General features: G+C 44.1%; 1 protein-coding gene across 1 annotated transcript in view; it reads left to right on the top strand.

Moving 5' to 3' along the window:
* The first annotated feature begins 13,129 nt into the window (after window positions 1–13,129).
* vsx2 (visual system homeobox 2) overlaps window positions 13,130–19,666 on the top strand; it is a 72,437-nt gene continuing 65,900 nt past the window's right edge. Inside the window, exon 1 of the mRNA XM_060829001.1 lies at window positions 13,130–13,547. Within this exon, the coding sequence (XP_060684984.1) occupies window positions 13,130–13,547 (418 nt within the window). The remainder of the gene's footprint in view (window positions 13,548–19,666) is intronic.

Raw genomic sequence — 19,666 nt, 5'->3', positions numbered from 1 at the left:
TGGACGGGTTGGACCGAAGGGTCTGTTTCCATGCTGTACATCTCTATGACTGGAGAATTGTTAATGTTGTCCCCTTGTTTAAAAAGGATAGCAGGGATAATCCAGGTAATTATAGACCGGTGAGCTTGACGTCAGTGGTAGGGAGCTACTGGAGAAGAGGGATAGGATCAATTTACATTTGGAAGAAAATGGGCTTATTTATTTGAATTTATTTATTGAATTTATTGTCACGTATACCAAGGCACAGTAAAAAGCTTTGTCTTGCAAGCAATACAGGCAGATCACAGAGTTAAATAGCATAGATAAATAAATAATAGGTAAACAGCAGCAAAAACAAAAACACAGGTACAGGCGCATGCTAAGAATTTGTGAGTCCACTCAGTATTCTAACAACAGTAGGGTAGAAATGTTTCAAAACCGGCTGGTGCATGTGTTCAGGCTTCTGTACCTTCTCCCTGATGGTAGAGGTTGTAGAAAAGCATTACCAGGGTGGGATGGATCTTTGAGAATGTTGGCGGCCTTTCCTTGACCGCGGGCCTGGTAGATGGATTCTTTAGATGGGAGATTGGCCTTTGTGATTGTCTGGGCTGAGTTCATCACTCTCTCTAACCGTCTCTGATCTTGAATGGTACAGTTACCATACCAGGTAGTGATACATCCAGACAGAATGTTCTCGATGATGCACCTATAAAGGTTGTCAAGGGTATTCACTGTCATGCCAAATTTTCTCAGTTGCCTGAGGAAGAAGAGACGTTGTTGGGCCTTTGTGACCAGTGCATTCACATGAAGAGTCTCAGAAAGCTTGTTGTGGATGATCACTCCCAGGAGCTTGACACTCTCCACTCATTCCACCTCTGTGCTGTTAATGTGTAGGGGGGTAGGAGTAACATCCTGCCGAAAGTCAATAATGATTTCCTTGGTTGCCAGCATTGAGGGCTAGGTTGTCCTCAGTGCACCATTTTTCCAGGTCTTCCGCCTCCCGTCTGTAGACTGTTTCATTGCATTCTGAGATTCAACCGACTATGGTGGTGTCATCAGTGAACTTGTAAATGGCATTAATCTGGTATTTGGCAACACAGTCATGGGTATACAGTGAGTACTGTAGGGGGCTGAGTAGGCATCCTTGGGGGCTCCAGTGTTGAGTGTTAGTGAGGATGAAATATTGTCCCTAATCTTCACTGAATGTGGCCTGTGGGTCAGGAGAGTGAGGATCCAGTTGCAGAGAGTGGGGCTTAGTCCGAGATCACTAAGTTTAGTAATCAGTCTTGAGGGGATAACAGTGTTGAAGGCTGAACTGTAGTCAATGAGTAGGATTCTTACGTAGCTGTTCTTGGTGTCAAGATGTTCTAGGGAGGAGTGAAGAGCAAGTGATAAGGCATCTGACATGGATCTGTTGGTCTGTTAGGCAAATTGGAGTGGGTCAAGATCAGTGGGGAGGCTGGAGTTGATTAATGCCATGACCAGCCTTTCAAAGCACTTAATGACCACCAAAGTTAGAGCCACTGGACGGTAGTCATTGAGACATGCTGCATTCGGCACAGGGATGATATTGGCAGTCTTGAAACAGGCAGAAACAGTGGCCTGCTGCAGGAAGAGGTTGAAGATGTCTGAGAAGATCTCTGCCAGTTGATCTGTGCATGTTCTGAGTGTGCGGCCTGGTATCAGTGATAGGCAACATGGTTTTTGCAGGGAAGGTCATGTCTTACCAAATTACTAGAACTCTTTGAAGAAGTGACAAACTTTTGATGAGGAAAGGGCTGTAGATGTCAAATACAAGGACTTCAGTAAGGCATTTGATAAGGTTCCCCATGGTAGGCTGATGGAGAAAGTGAAGTTGCATGGGGTCCAGGATGCACTGGCTAGAATGATAGAGAACTGCTGGGCAACAAGAGACAGAGAGTAGTAGTTGAAGGGAGTTTCTCAAAATGGAGAACTGTGGTCAGTGATGTTCCACAGGGATCCGTGCTGGGACCACCATTGTTTGTGATATACATAAATGATCTAGTGGAAGGTATAAGTGGTCTGATTAGCACGTTTTCAGATGACACTAAGATTGGTGGAGTAGCAGATAGTGAAGGGGACTGTTAGAGAATACAGAAGAATATATATAGATTGGAGAGTTGGGCAGAGAAATGACAGATGGAGTTCAATCTGCGCAATTGCGAAGTGGTGCATTTTGGAAGGTCCAATTCATGAGCAAACTATACAGTAAATGGAAAAGCCTGGGAAAATTGATGTACAAAGAGATCTGGGTGTTCAGCTCCATTGTCCTCATACAGGTCAATAGAGTGGTCAAGAAGGCATATGACATGCTTTCCTTCATCGGACAGGGTATTGAGTACAAGAGTTGGTAGATCATGTTACAGTTGTATAGGAATTTTGTTCGGCCATATTTGGAATGCTACATACAGTTCTGGTCACCACATTACCAAAGGGATGTGGATGCTTTGGAGAGAGTGCAGAGGAGGTTCACCAGGATGTTGCCTGGTATGGAGGGTGCTAGCTATGAAGAGAGGTTGAGTAGGTTAGGATTACTTTTATTAGAAAAATGGAGGTTGAGTGGGGGACTTGATTGAGGTCTTCAAAATCATGAGAAATATAGACAGGATGGATAGCAAGAAGCTTTTTTCCCAGAGTGGGGGATTCAATTACATGGGGTCATGAGTTCAAGGTGAGAGAGGACAAGTTTAAGGGAAATATGCATGGAACATTCTTTACACAGCGGGTGGTGGGCGCCTGGAATGTGTTGCCAGTGGAGGTGGTAGATGCAGGCATGATAACACCATTTAAGATGTATCTAGACAGATACATGAATGGGCAGAGAGCAAGGGATGCAGATCCTTAGAAAATAGGTGACAGGATTAGATAGAGAATCTGAATCAGCACAGGCTTGAAGGGCCTGTTCCTATGCTGTAATTTTGTTTGTTCTTTATACCATGCTGTTCAATGGATTTTCATGACCCCCTCAAACCTTATGCCAACCTATGGCCCTATACCCACCAAACATAGCTTTTACAAACTCATGCCAACTTAGCGACAGGTCATGACAATGCATGCCACCTACCCACCACATTTTACCCTATTTCCTCTATGCCAACTCACCTGGCATCCAGATCTCAGGACACTTGCTAACGTAAGATGAAGTTATGAATCTGTTGTTGATGTCAAAAAGAAAATATATCATTGATTAAAAAAGTCAAAATTCCTTCAACTGATTTCTTATCGAAACAAACATTTGTGTTCTTTTACAGATCCAGTTTTGTTTCCTACTTGCTCGTGGCCTTTGGGCACGGTTGTTGAGTTAATATGTATTGCCAATCCATGATTGCCCCGGATCTCAGTGGCTTGCAATGGGCATTTTATCAGCAGATCAGAGTCAACCACATTGCTGTGGGTCTGGAGTCACATAAGCCAGACCAGGTAAGGATAGCAGTCATCTTCTCTAGGGGGCATTAATGAATTAGATGGGTTTTTATGACAATTGTCCATGTTGCATTTGGGACTAGCTTTTAATTCAGACTTTTTTGTAAGGAATCCCAATTTGACAGTCTACCGTGGTGCAGTTTAAACATGTCTCCAGAATATTGGTCTGGGATTTAGGGCGGCATGGTGGCACAGTGGTTAGCACTGCCGCCTCACAGCAATAGGGACCTGGGTTCAATTCCCGCCTCAGGCGACTGACTGTGTGGAGTTTGCACGTTCTCCCCGTGTCTGCGTGGGTTTCCTCCGGGTGCTCCGGTTTCCTCCCACAGTCCAAAGATGTGCGGGTCAGGTGAATTGGACATGCTAAATTGCCCGTAGTGGTCGGTAAGGGGTATATGTAGGGGTACGGGTGGGTTGCGCTTTGGCGGGTCGGTGTGGACTTGTTGAGCCGAAGAGCCTGTTTCCACACTGTAAGTAATCTAATCTAATCTAATTCTGGATTACTAGTCCAACGATGTTGCCACTAGGCATTCCGCACTTATCATGAAAACTTCTTGTCTAATTTTCACAATCCTAAAGAGATTTGGGTCTGCGCTGGGTTCCAAACAATGGGAATTATAAAATCCAATTTAAGTAGCCAGCTATCTCCAGGAGCCAAGCATTTGTGAAGCCCAGCACTTCAATAAATACACCCCTGCAACAATCAAAAATGATTCATGAGGGAGCTGGACTTTCAATGATCAGGGATTTTCGGAGAATTTTCTATCTTGCCAGGCATTGCATCATCAAAAAACTTGTATAGATTAAACTCAGCATGTTTTTCCAAGTCATGTACTTGTAAATATCCAACACTGATCTTAGTAACACCTAAATTTTTGCAGAAAGCCAACTTGTAAATGCCCCTTTTATCCTTTCCATGATAATTTTCTGAGTGTCTTCTGAGCATCACCTTAGTAAGATATTCCAGAGTTTTGCAATGACTAATGTTGCTGATTGATTTATGTTTTCTTGATTTTTCTCTCTCCTTTCTTTCTTGAATTGCAGTGTTACATTTGCTCTAGTTCACCGTACATGTTCTACAGTCCACAGAGTTTTGGAAAATCCCAGTGAGTGTGATCACTATCTCTGCAGTCACCTCGAGAACGTAAATCACCAGCTCCAGGGAAAATGTTGTCAGTCTCATTAGTTCATCTCACACTTTTCCTCTACTGATATTAGTTAGTTAAAGTTCTTCACCCTCCTTCACCATTGCTTTGTTTTGATTGGTGTGCGCATTTTCCTGAGAGGGGTGCAACTTTTTTTGAATGCCTCTGCCATTTCCTTCTTTCTCCTTACGAAATTTCCTTACCCACCGAGACTTACATTTGCTATTCGCTTTTGTAGAGACTCTATTATGTTCTAATATTGCTGGGCTAGTTTCGTCTCAATCCTATCTTTCTCTTTTATATAATCCAGTTTGATTGTCCTTTGTTGCTTTTCTAAATTCTAGCAAGCTTCAGGTTCAATCTGAGTATTTATTGTGTTACTTCATTAAAATTGTTGTTCATATGACTATGTTAGTTGTATTAATCAACTTATTTACATTTTCTGTATATTCTCTTAACGCTGAGATCAAACCACTTCCTGCTGTCACTGCTATACCTGCCCCCTTTCTCAATGTTTAATCCCAGTGACTTCTCTTAATGCGTTAGCCCAGCTCCCACTTTCACCATTTTATCAAAGCTCTGCTCCCTGCGAGCAAGCATGTATCTTCATGAATGTATTTATAGCTGTGTCTGCTCATATGATTTGTGTGTATTTGTTCGTTTGAGTGTGCGTGTGTGTGCGTGTGTGTGCGTGTGTGTGAGGGAACAATCAGTGAATGGGAATGGGTGGATCCAATGCTGGATGTGGGGTCTGGGGAAATCAAACTGTACCCCTTCCCCAGGGCAAAATGCACTGGCAGGGGAGATACCGTGCTCCAGAAGATGGTTCTCCCTGGACGAGTCTGAGCTGAGAACCTTCATCATCAGAAGATCTTGACATCAGCACTAGATTGTGATTGCGAGTGGAAGCTGGTGGATCGTCAGTTGAGCTGAGCTGCAATTGGTGAATCGTTACACTGGCTTCGGCCAAGGCCAATTCAGTGTCCAGCCAATCAGAGTGATGGCCTCTGCTAGTGCCCACATCCCAGGCCAGGGGGTCCGCAGTACAATCAGGGTGACCGTGAAGAAGCTGGAGGAAGGATCACCGATTAACCAAACCTTCTTGGTGAGGAGAGTCCTCCTAGATTGTTGCGGGTTCCCAGCAGCAGATATTTCCCAAAGAGAACATCGATGTAACCTTCAGGAACGTGAAGCAATGTGAACATCTCCTGATGGTATTTGAGGAGAAAGGAGGTGAGGACCTCCATCCTCTCTGTGGCGCCATTATTCATTCTCCCTGCACAGAGGAGCTGGGTTGTTATAAACCACACAGACAACCCACATATCTCGGCAGCAAATATCCTGACTTTCCAGGGAATAGGTTGAAGTAGGCAGCACTGATTAGTGGACCCTTTTGGAATCTGGACCAGCAAGCAAAGGTCATGGTAACCCTGAAGTTAGTGGGAGCATCTTCCACCCACACTCCCACTTCCCGATCAGAGAGAGCTAAGGCCGAGAGTGTGTCAAACCTACAGGAGGGCCAGGCACAGGGCAGCGGACTGTAACATGACCCTCTGCAGGTACTGCATATGGAAGGGCCACCTGATGAAGGGGTCCTAGAGCCGTTTCCTGTGTGGGGAATAGGACCGCCTGTTCAAGGCCTGACCAAGGTGGGAGTGGGGAGCACATGTCAGAAGTGGCAACCTGAGCTATGGACACCATGTGGTGCCACCCTCCAGCAAGTTAACTGATACACAGAAAGAGGTACAGGCTGGAGAGGAGGAAAAGGTAGCCAATGTAGAGGCACAACAATCGACTTCACCTCCACCTGAATCGATGGAAGGGGTGGGGAGGAGCAAATGAAGGAGGCGGGGGAATGGATATCAGTGAGGAACGACCGGAAAAGGAAATTACATCTGCCCCACGGTCCCATGGAAAGAGGCAGCTGTACAAAGGACACACCAGCAGCTCCTTTGAGGATGAAACCATGTAGAGGGATGGTCACCAACAGAAAAAGAGACACAACACCATAGGGAAGAAGAAGAGGAGCACCATCCCACAACCTGGAAATGTTGGGCATCCCAAGGGGCCCAGTGAAGCCGTCGAGAACAAGGTGGTCCCCGACACTGTTCCTGATCCATTCCCAGTCCCAGTCATTGTTCCTATTCCTGACCAGTGCCAGTTCTAGTTGCTGATCCTGATCCTGATCCAGTGTCACTCCCAGCCACTGTTCCCGATCCTGATCCAGTGCAATTCCCAGACACTGTTCCTGATCCATTCCCAGTCCCAGTCATTGTTCTTGTTCCTGATGCAGTACCAGTTCCAGTCACTGGAGAAACGTGCAGTGGTCTTTGTTGAGATTCAGCCCGAGCAGCTCCATGATGCAGGATTCTGTGCTCTAGGGTCTATTCCCCGGGATGCACACTGAGACAAACATGAACTGTGACTGAAGGACAGTCAGCTCAGTGAAAGATGCTCTTTGGGCTGCCTGAAATGTTTTGGTCTTCCAAAACAAAGAATCGAACCAGAATAAGTGTTGCAGATTGGAATATTCCAAGGTCAATAACTATGTGATGAGGGACACACTAAAGCCTGGGGCAGCACAGTGGAGAAAGACCACTGTCTGATGTCTTTCTCTTGAAGTTCAATGGGGGTCCGTACAGTTATCAGACCCTCCTGGAGCCTCAGATATGTAAATATAATCTGGTACAAATAAACACTTCCTTTGGTTTGTTGGATGGACTCAAACTCCATTAGGTTCCCCATGGGAGACTGATTAGCAAGGTTAGATCTCATGGAATACAGGGAGAACTAGTCATTTGGATACAGAACTGGCTCAAAGGTAGAAGACAGAGGGTGGTAGTGGAGGCTTGTTTTTCAAACTGGAGGTCTGTGACCAGTGGAGTGCCACAAGGATCGGTGCTGGGTCCTCTACTTTTTTTCATTTACACAAATGATTTGGATGCGAGCATAAGAGGTACAGTTAGTAAGTTTGCAGATGTCAACAAAATTGCAGGTGTAGTGGACAGCGAAGAGGGTTACCTCTGATTACAACAGAATCTTGACCAGATGGGCTGAGAAGTGGCAGATGGAGTTTAATTCAGATAAATGCGAGGTGCTGCATTTTAGGAAGTCACATCTTAGCGGGACTTATACACTTAATGGTAAGGTCCTAGGGAGTGTTGCTGAACAAAGAGACCTTGGAGTGTAGTTTCATAGCTCCTTTAAAGTGGAGTCACAGGTAGATAGGACAGTGAAGAAGGCGTTTGGTATGCGTTCCTTTATTGGTCAGAGTATTGAGTATAGGAGTTGGGAGGTCATGTTGCAGCTGTACAGGACATTGGTTAGGCCACTGTTGGAATATCGTGTGCAATTCTGGTCTTCCGATTGGAAAGGTGTGAAACTTGAAAGGGTTCAGCAAAGATTTACAAGAATGTTGCCAGGGTTGGAGGATTTGAGCTATAGGGAGAGGCTGAACAGGCTGGAGATGTTTTCCCTGGAGCTTCGGAGGCTGAGGGGTGACCTTATAGAGGTTTAAAAGATTATGAGGGGCATGGGTAGGGTAAATAGGCAAGTCCCAGGTGTGGGATAGTCCAGAACTAGAGGGCATAGGTTTAGGGTGAGAGGGGAAAGATATAAAAAAGACCTAAAGAACAACTTTTTCACGCAGAGGGTGGTACGTGTATGGAATGAGCTGCCAGAGGATGTGGAGGAGGCTGGTACAATTGCAACATTTAAGAGGCATTTGGATGGGTATATGAATAGGAAGGGTTTGGAAGGGATATGGGCCAGGTACTGGCAGGTGGGACTAGATTAGGTTGGGATATCTGGTCGGCGTGGACAGGTTGGATCGAAGGGTATATTTTCATGCTGTACATCTCTATGACTCTATTTGTTTGTTTCTTATGCTATTGTACAGAACTGAACTGCTTCAGTGACTATATGTATACATATATGTATGTATATAAAGATATTTTTATGAATAAAGTATATTTTTGAAATTAAAAAATTGCACTGCATGGACTCCCACCTCCCCAAAGGATCTCCGGTTTCTGTTCTATTAATGAAGATCAGGGATGCAGGGGTTACCACTCTCTCTAGTGTAGTCCCTTTTCCACTCTCACTTATTCACCCACACCCTGGCTTCCAGCTCCTCCCGTCCCAGGCAAAAGCGCTAGGTGTGAATCGCTCAGCTCAATTGCCCTCCCACCCTTGGGATGATTCTACATGTACATGAATCAGCACGGGCGTTGACGTTGGAGGGCTTGTGGATGTATTTTTGTTAAATACACAGAGAACACTGGAGAAACACAACAGGTGTGACCACATTTGTGGAGAGCGAGCTAAAAACTAGGATGACTTCTTCTGCTGAAGAAACATTAATTCTCAGAGAGAGTCATAGAGATGTACAGCACTAAAACAGACCCTTCGGTCCAATCCATCCATGCTGACCGGATATCCTAACCTAATGTAGTCCCACCTGCCAGCACCAGCCCATATCCCTCCAAACCCTTCCTATTCATATACCCATCCAGATGCCTTTTTAAATGTTGCAATTGTACCAGCCTCCACCACATCCTCTGGCAGCTCATTCCATACACGTACCACCCTCTGCATGAAAAAATTGCTCCTTAGGTCTCTTTTATATCTTTCCCCTCTCACCCTTAACCTATGCCCTCTAGCTCTGGATTCCCCGACTCCGGGGAATTCTGTTTCTCTCTCCACAGGTGCTGCTAGACTTCCAGCAATTTCTGTTTTTATTTCACATTTCCAGTACCTGCAGTATTTCGTATTTACTTGTATGTATATGTGTGTGAGAGAAAGAGTGTATGCATTTGTGCAAGTGAGCGTATCTATTTGGGCGTGTGTAAGTCTAAGCACGTACCCACGTGCATGTATACGGTATTGGGAGACTCTTGTGGACACATTGGCACTCTGTAGTGTGGGACAGTTGCTGTGACATGCCTGAAGGTTATCTAATGACATCCTGTGGGCACCTGATGCCCACCTATTAGTAGCGACAGTACCATTTACGCCCTGCATGCTGCCTTCACATCACCTTCGAACTATAACAACCATTTTTCTCTCTCTAGCTCGTTTTGTTGTTTATTTCTCTCGTCCTGTCTTCCGCCCCCTTGCACGCTGGCTTGCTTTCATTATCCAAGTCTTTTTGTTTCAGTCTGATCTCCAGCTGTTCGTGTTGAAAGACCAGTCTATTCTGACGTTCTTTTCCTCACTTTTAATCTTAAAAAGGCAGCTCTGTTTCTATCTCATTTTCGACCTGCCTTCCCTAAAATTTGCTGTGTTATTACTTTTCAAAATCCGAGATAGCTGAACGAGCAATGCCCATTCCCCTTTTCCTTGCAACTTCATAGGCGCCAGGAACATCGACATTAACAAAACATCAACGGCAATGTGTTGTGCTACCAATTTAGTCACCAACGGTGTTAGTGGGGATGGAGGGGACGGAAGATTATATTATAATGACTGATCAGCGGGGATTACTATTATATAATTCGCCGAACGGAACGTTCCCTTTATTTGGTGTAATCTTTCCCAGTCCGGTATCATGGTCTTGGAAGAAAATTACCCACTACCCGTCACTTCATCCCCATCTCTTTTTTCCCCCTTTTTAACATTTCGTGTTTCTCTCTCTCTCTCTGTTCCTGTCATCTGTTGAGTCCATTTTTGTTTAACTCTCTGTAACTCGTTTAATTTCTCAACAGTTCCCTCAGGCCACCCGCCCACACACCGTCGTCTGCGCCCCCGCCACTAACACCCCACTGTGCCCATCTCCCCGCCGCCATCACATTCGTTCGAACTCCCCCGTCCAATTCTTCAAAATAGGAAAACAATCGGTAAATGCTGTAGTTGCTTCCGTTTTATATTTAAATTCTGGGACATGAATGATATAAGGAACGAAAGCAGTTAACAAAGCAATTGTAATATCGGGGAAATAATGAGATTGTCAAATCAACTAGAATGCACCCCTCCAAATGGTAACAAATTACTACATGTTAATCTGATTTACTTAAAACATTTAGAACAAGCAGTTTATCCCATATATTTTTTTTAAAATCGTCCCCGTGGAACTGATGTCAAGATTACCGTCTTTTCATTATCAGGAAACACGGGAGACAAGGGAGAAAGCAAGAAAGGGAATTTTCCATCGAAAAAGATTTAGTCTTTGAAACTATAACACGTATTGATTTTTCTTTCTTGTGCGGGCGCGGGGAAGAAAGTCAAAAATTAAATGGCACTAAGGTTTAGCGATGACTGGGAATGAAATAAAACCATTTTCGATCTTTTCCGTCCTGAATTGAAACACGTTTATTTGCAGAAATGCGTAATAAAATGGAACAGCTCTTTAAAATGTGTATATATATATATGTATATATGTATATAAACACAAGTGCAGCAATCGCGTAAAATTTAATTTAGCAAATACTGGAAAATAAACAGGTACGCTAAAATGTTTATTAACAAGCAGTGATGGTGCTCGGATTATACTGATTAATGCGTACGATTAACTAAGTGTGTTAATATGGTCAAGTATGTTTATATATTTAAGTATTGACTCTATTAATATAATCAATTGATCAGATATCAATGTAATTGTTAAAGAATAACTGTGTTCGTATAATTGGTCGCTTTTCACCGATTTTTTGCCTTTGGTAATATGATAATTTGGCCGTTCAGACTTGAGAACAAATGTCGTTAAGACTAGGGATTTAGTTCATAAACAGTACTTTCTCGATCCGAAAAAGCTAAACAAATAATTCGCCACCGCTCCTAGAAATAGATGGGTTTTTTTCAGAAGAGGCAGTGAATTATTCTTATTATTACGCTGTTTTATGAGTATTTTACTTTTTTAAGAAAGGACAAATGTTATCACTCGCCTTTTGCACAAACCACTCCCTGAACTAGAGAGCGCTAGAAATTGCTGATGTCGTTATGACCGATTTAACCAGGTGCCGTTTCCCCGCGGAATGTGAATCAAGGCGGAGAAGGTCGAAGAAAATACCTCCTCAACCAAATAAAACGGATAGATCGGCTGATGAATTCAAATAGAGCGACTGGACGGCAGCCCAGAAAGATTCCAGCTCAATTTAAGACAAAATTTTGCTCAGGGACAAATTGTTTCCGCTGGGGCATAGTTTATCTGCTACAATAGCCTCCCGAGTACAGGACTCAGGGTACAATAGAAATCGAATTTTGTGATGACGGGCCCCTGACACATTGCAATGAAAGTGTGAGCATGTGTGTGTGTGTGTATATTTCATTGGATCTGGCGTGCGCTATGATAAAGTGAGTGTGCGAGAATCCTTGGAGAATCTCCTGAGTGCGGGAGAGAGAGAGAGATGTTCTGGTGTAATTATGTCTACTCTCTGCTAAAGAGTTTAGATTAGATTAGACTTACAGTGTGGAAACAGTTCTCTTCATCTCTATGTTATACACATGCATGTTATGTGTGTGTGTGTGTGTGTGTGTGTAAATATTTAGGGCTTTAATTCCGCTTGCAACCGAGTTTTTCCATTTCATTTCCAGCTCTTCATCGAATCACTTCCAATCCATTTGAGAGATTGTTGAGGCGCCACGATATTTGTCCCCTTGCGTGCTCGTTTCGGATGCAATTTTGTTTTGGGGAGGGGGGAGCGGTGGCAGGTTAGAAATGATTATTAAGACGGTGGGTAAGACTGGATAGTTGACAGGACTATATTAACCAGAAAGAAGGAAAAGTGACCGGAGTTGAACTGGAGGAGCCAGGTGTTGTTGGGAAGAAAAATAATGTTGTTTACAATTTTTTTATAAAACGCGTGAAGTTTTGTCTGGAAGCCAGGGAGTCGAAATAACGCGTTGAATTAGTATTAACAAAGATAAACACTTGTGAAAATATCAATATTTTGGCAACTGGTCAGATGTAAACATCAGTAATTTCATTGGGCTGTAAGGGAACAACTTTGGGAACAGTCTCGTTTCCATTCGTTAGAAAAAGGTCAAATGTTTGCTTTGCAGTTACCTGGGCCGACATAAACAATCATCGCCCACTCTCCCTCTCCAACACACACTTGTCAGACTCTGAACAAAATAAACAGGCTTGAAATATCGATCAGGGCGGTACGACTTTAAAAAAACACAAAATCTCAACACCAGTTGAACTGGGAACTTGAGGAGAGGGGGGGGGAAGAAACGTTGTATGGGGAGGGGGGAACTTGTTGCTTGGAGTTATGATGTTGTTGTCGAAATATGAACTAAGGCGAGAGCCCACTCTGTTGAATCTATAGGGGAGATTAAACCGCAATCAGCGAGAGCGGGTTTAATTCCCGGAGGGAGGGAGAGAGGGAGGGAGAGAGGGAGTGTGAACCGAGGTTCCTAATTGATCCCGTGCTGCTGATTGGACGCCGATGTTGTTCCCCCGATGGGTCTGTCCCGTTAAATAAATAGGGAATTTCTAAAGGGATGGCAGCATTGCACATTGGACAGTGCACTAGGGACCAGTGGGGAGGGGGGATGGGGAAGGGGGGAAATTGAGAGTGTTAAACACCACACCCTCCCCCCAAAAGGCTGAACAACCCGCCAGTATGACAGGTAAAGAGGAAATGGTCTCCGAGAATTTTAGCAAGTCCAAAACGGTCTCGATTTCTCCAAACCTGACAAGCAACGAGCGGTCGAAAGGCCTGCCCGGCTCCGGGAATCCGTCGCGGTGCACGGGCTTTGGGATCCAGGAGATACTCGGACTGAATAAAGAGCCGCCCGCCTCCACGCGGATCATCTCCGATTCCCTGCCGGCCGCGGCTCACCTGGTGGCGGCTCGGAGCGTGCTGACTCCCGCCGGGGTAGGGTTGGTCGGCGCGGCCGCTCTGCCGGCTTTCTACGGGCAGTCGGCCTTCCTGGATGTGCTGTCCGAACACCCGGGAATCCACGCAGCTCCTCCCGCTCACCTGCAACCTCCACGCCGGGGCGCAATCCACCTGGAGACCTGTCAGGAAGTCAGTTCAGGTGAGACAGAGAGAGAGAGAGAGAGAGACAGTTCTGTTTTACCGGACTAACCGTGCCCATTTAATAAAATAGATCCAACTTAAAGCAAAATAAGAATCTCTATGGAGCCAAATATTAATTTCAACAAGGTCTCATTTTGAAATATGTTGAATATGTGGGGATTGTCTAACAATTTAAACAATTCAGAGTGATATTAAGCAACTCTTTTAGGTTTCACCGCAACCATTAACCCCATTAACGCGATCTTAATATTTAAATTCTATTGCAGGCGCTTTCCTTTCTAAAAGGTAACAACCGATTTATATTCTCATGTTTTCTTTTCAAAGAGGAAACATCTATTTTTACTCTAGTGCCTTTTTTCCAACAAGAAACAATATGATAATAGACACATTGCAGAGCCAGTGAAATGATTACTATTTAAATTATTGTCTGGGTTACTGACGCCATAATAAGCCAGACTAACTATAAATTCAGAAATGCTAATAAATGTTCGTTTGCTTTTAGTCTGGCGATACCAACATACATTGTAGATTCGATTTTTATCAAATATTATGTCTCAGTCCCATACAGCTTCAACGCACGGTCTCAATCCTGTCTCGTGTATGATGCACTTGTGTCCAGCTCTACTATTGGTACATGCCCGGTACAAATGATAAATATTATAGATTTAATATAATCAGGAAAGGTTTGCCTTTTAAAAATATGTAAATTCGAATACTTTGTAAATTTGAATTCAGAATATCTCGTTTTAAATCGGTCAACTTTCATTCCAAACCGCGGGTAAGTATTTGAAAATGTGTGTTTTTTTTAGATTTTAGACCTGTATTTTAGACCCCGGTCTGAATCGGAAAGTATAAATGTATCTGACCAAATGTGAGAGTTTTCTGCTCATTTGTTATATTCCGGTTATAAATGCGGCTGAAATCTGAAAAGGAAATATCAGCGTGCAGCTTTGTGCGGGGTAATACCAGAGGTCTGGACTGAGAGGGATCCTGGCGCATTGCTGGGTTGAGCGGACACTCAGTTTCCAGTGCCTTGTGTTGTTATCGAAGAGCAAAAATCTAATTAATACTTGATGATCTTGTCTAATATAAATACATTTATGTTTCATATCTCCATGTAAAACATTTCTATATATATATAAACAGAATCGCGACACACTTGTATCAAATAATATTCATCTAATTCACAGGGTGATCAGTGAACATTCAAAAAAGGAAGTGTTGTTTCTCTTAATTTACTTGTCAGATATGCACTGTATCAAATACACGTTTCTTAAATCTCCGGGCAGTTAAAAGAAAATTGCACTAAGGGTATTGGATGGATGTTGTAAATGATCTTATTGTCTCAATCCATAGTGGACTGGATGTGTCCTGGGTTTAATGTGGTTAGAGATGTTTAATGTTGGCGTTTCCAGAGCGTGGATATACTTTGGCCCTGGGTCTAATTAATAGCGTGGAGCTCGGTGCTGCTGTAACTATTTGATTAAAAGTCGGGCGATATTGGCTAATTCATTTGAAGTTAGAGTGTGTTGATGTCGTAGTCCCTGGTGTTACTGTCTGTATTCAGCGTGATGGGTATCTAGACATTTCAGATTTGTGAACAATGCAATGATTGGTGGGGCAGAAATCTTTCCCGCTGTTTAATGTACTGTATACCATGGATTCCCCTCAGTAGGTGACAGGTAGAAGTGTCAGCAAACAAATATTTACAAAGTATGAATTGCGCTTTCAGGCTTCTCCCACTCTCATATTTTCGATTGTGTTTGCAGATGGGATTCTTCCATGTCCCGGAATCGCTGAGCGATACAGCCCGGGTTGTATATAATGCTCTAGTAAAGGGTATAGGATATAACATCTAAGATATCATAGAAGTATAGACTAGAATCCTGTGGGAAAAGGCCATTCGGCCTAACAAGTCTGCACCTACCTTCTGAAGGCCGTCCTAGCCAGAACCATCCTCGTACCTTTCCCATGACTAATGCCCCTAACCTCGACATCCCTGAACACTATGGACAATTTAACATTGCCAGTATACCAAGCTTGCACATATTTGGACTCTGGGAGGTAACGGGAGCATCCATGCAGACAAACTCCACACACACACACACACACATCGCCCGAGGCTGGAATTGAATCGGAGTGCCTGGTGCTGTGAGGCAGTAGTGCTAGCCCACTGTGCCATGTGGTTGAGTAGTTGTATATATTTTCTTGTAGAGAGTTTGTACATATCCAATGTACTATATAAGTAAAGCAAAAAGTGATTGCTGGAGAAACAGGTCTGTGGAGAGAGAAAAACAGAGTTAACCACTCGAGTCTAATGGATCTTCCACTTTGTACAGGGTGCTGGCTTTGTGAACTTGTGGACTAATCTCAGCGATGGCGTACAATGATACCATAACTAAACCAAAGGGTTATCGGATTATATAGGAAGCTGACCGTACAATGTTGCATCGACGCGCTGTGTATAAACTGCATTAACAACAGAAGGCACGGGGCGAAACATGAGCTGCTTAGCTTCAAGATGAACCACACACATTGAGTGATTTGCTGATAACAGTGTAGATAAAACTGAACGTAAGAGGGGATTAGATTTGGACTGTATATGTTGTGGGGTTTGCGGTGACATTTGTGATGCACAGCAGTCGCGTTGTGCCTGATTCCGTAAAAACAGAAAATGCACAGAGTTGGTGGTCTGCATTATTTGTAGAATGATCAATGAGATAGTGGATGATTATATGCAGCGCTAACACGTGCCACATAAACCACATTAAATACAAAATGCTTCCATTGTCCAGTGTTCGATGCATTCGATTGTGTGGGTTGTCTGATATACCCGCTGTTAGATCGTGAGTACAGGATGAAAGTCTAGGACGGGGTATTTAGCAAAGTTATATTGGGTGCTGAGTGTACATGGACTGGGGCATAACTAGATACAACCCTAGGACTGTAGGAATGTAAACTTTGGAATTGTATGTTATTTTTGGCTGTCAAGTGACGCCGGATATATGGGATCATATAAGAACAAGAGAGTGTAGATTTTGGGTGTACAGGCTTAACGGTAGTATAGGAAGTAGAATGTACTGTTAAGTGTGCGCAGTTCTGAGGTCTTCCAAAATGATACAGGATTGTATAGGAGGGACACAGTATCGTGCAGACTTAACGGCAGTTCCAGGGCATAGAGACAAAAGAACCCAGGTTTGAGACGAAAACAAGGATAAGGATGTCCACTTGATGTAAGTGTTGTGATGTTTGCCAGTCAGATTTATAAAATTGCCGCCTGTACACCATGATGACAGCTCTAGGATTCTGTATCGTCGGGCTGCATGTAGACCATGTAATTGTCTAGGCTAGGTCTTCAAGATTAGGACGGAGTTTGATAAGCTAGCATCGTGGAAAAGATGTTTCCAATTGCACGCGAGATCAGAACCAGGGTCCCTGGATTCTATGGCGCGGAGCTGATGTCTTGTGGATGATAGAGGGCTCGCGTGGTGTGAGGCGACAAGGAGGTGGTATAAGCAAACTTCTGTTTGCATTGTATGGGATGATGAATGTGGAGGGTTCGGTCAGGTGTCCGGTCTACTTGTTTACATAGAATACTGGCTGTTTAGGGTTGGCCGAGTTGCTAGGTGGAATGCCAAGATTAAATAACGCTCGTTAACATGGCGAAAGATCTCGAACTTGCGAGGATGGGAAACTGAACTCGGGATGAAGGGGAAGATGAGACGAGCTGATCAGAGATGCAATGCAAGAGGCGTGTTTTGCAGCTACACTGCCATGTGGGGGAGTTTGGAGAGACTGCTAGGGACGGCTGAGTTAACGAGAGCAGAATGACAGGGGTATACACACACACACTTTCTCCCACTGTCTCTCACACACTTTCACTGTCTCTCACACACTTTCACTGTCTCGCACGCACACACTCTCAATGCCTTCCTCTCTCACACACACTATCTCTCACTCTCTCTAACACACTTTCTCACACACTATCTCTCACTGTCTCTCTCACACATACTATCTCTCACACGCACTATTTCTTACTGTCTCTCATACGATCTCACTCTCACGCAATCTCAGTGTCTTTCTCAAACACACTATCTCTCTCACACACACACTTCCTCTCTCACACTATCACTGTCTCACTCACACACACTATTTCTCACTTTCTCACGCACAATCTCGCTTACACATACACTATATCTCATTGTCTCACACAGTCTTTCTCACACACTTTCTGACTCGCACACTATTTTTCACTGTCCCTCGCAAACACTATCCCTCACTTTATCTGTCACACTCTGTCTCTCTCTCACACACACACACTTTCTCTTCCACACACACAGTATCTCTCGACCCGAAACGTTAACTCCGATTTATCTCTACAGGTGCTTTCAGAACTGCTGAGCTTTTCCGGCAATTTCTGTTTTTGTTTCTGAATTGCAACATCCGCAGTTCTTTCGATTTGTACACACTATCTCTCTCACATACTTTCTCTGTCTCACACACACTATCATTGTCTCTCACACACACACTTTCTCATTGTCTCACACATTCAGTCTCGCATTCTCTCACATACTAGCGCACTCATTGGCACACGCAAACTTACACACACACACACTCACTCATTCTCACACACTTAGATAACGTTGACATGAAATGACAGCGAGTGTAAGTTGGAGCCGAGGGGCAGGAGGAGCAGAGAGAGAATGGGAGGGAGGTGTAACAGAACAGGCCAATTTTGTATTGAGTGTCTTCGAGGCACGAAGCAAGCAATACAAACTATAGACCGAGATAATAAATGAACGAGACTTCATATTGAAAAGGACACAGATCAGAGAGACTTGACTTTTACTGATCTGCATTGTCCAACATCCTACATAGAAGTAAAAACATTTTGTGCGTTTTTTTCCTACGCAAGGGCAGGAGCAGTTTGGAATGTATAAGATGCTTAAGTGCACCTTATCTAAATTGGACTGAGTGTGGAGATATATGGAGGCCGCGGGTTAGTTAGGACTGTAAACTGATGTTTATAAAAAAGTCTATATGATGGTCTATAGGATTGTGAGTTCACTGGTTCTATGAGAACCTGAGGCTTTGAGCATCGGGGGGCACCCGTTGAGTAGGATAGCGGGTGTTTAAGGACGGTGAAAACCGTTGAAATAATTATCCACCTCTGCATGCTGTATATCGACAATGCTGGTAGCTAACCATCAACATAGCGCTTGTTCAAATTAGCTTTTAATGTTTTAATTAGCACTTTAATGTTTGAACAAACGAGGAGGTGAGCAGTCCAACTCTGTGTGAATCTGACAGGGAATGTCAGTACATCAGCGGTATCCTGTTACTACCATTGCGCCGTGCTCCAGGCGGTCTGAGAGCTCCTTATTCCCGGGCGCCGAGAGATTAAGCGAGCGGTTTGTGTTCGGAACGGGCGGGGGATTTCTATTGGGAGCTGCTCACTGCTTAACTCCTCTCGAATTGCCTGTTGCGAGTCGGCGTGTTATTTTTCGTGCTGAAGTTGAGCATTTAAAAGTGGGGACGACGTCCAGTACCCGGGGGATGAACACGGTTGTCTTCAACGTGTGCAATGTCACAATGAGAACAGCTCTTCTTAATAAGTTCAAACCAGACAGAGTCAGCCGGGCAGAGTCACACTGGCATGCGTTACCTGTAAAAGTAACGGGAGTTGAGCGGGAGGTACACCCTGGAGCTGGAGTCTGCCTGGGCTGGTAACTTCAAGGTCTGTGGGTTCAAATCCAACCACAGCACCCAAGTGAATTATAAACTCAATTAATAAATCTAGTGTGTTGCTGGTTAAAGCACAGCAGGTCAGGCAGCATCCAAGGAATAGGAAATTCGACGTTTCGGGCATAAGCCCTTCATTCCTGATGAAGGGCTTATGCCCGAAACGTCGAATTTCCTATTCCTTGGATGCTGCCTGACCTGCTGTGCTTTAACCAGCAACACATGTTCAACTGTGATCTCCAGCATCTGCAGACCTCATTTTTTACCCTAATAAATCTAGTGGCCGTGAAAACTAATCACTGACAGAAACAGCTATCGAGCTGGGTCTCGAAGTGCTAACTCTGTTTCTCTCTCCAGACCTGCTGAGTTTCTCCA

This window comes from Hemiscyllium ocellatum, chromosome 8 (assembly GCF_020745735.1).
Source record: "Hemiscyllium ocellatum isolate sHemOce1 chromosome 8, sHemOce1.pat.X.cur, whole genome shotgun sequence".
NCBI lineage: Eukaryota > Metazoa > Chordata > Chondrichthyes > Orectolobiformes > Hemiscylliidae > Hemiscyllium > Hemiscyllium ocellatum.
Note: the sequence above shows the minus strand (reverse complement) of the source record. Positions and strands in the feature narration are given on the sequence as shown.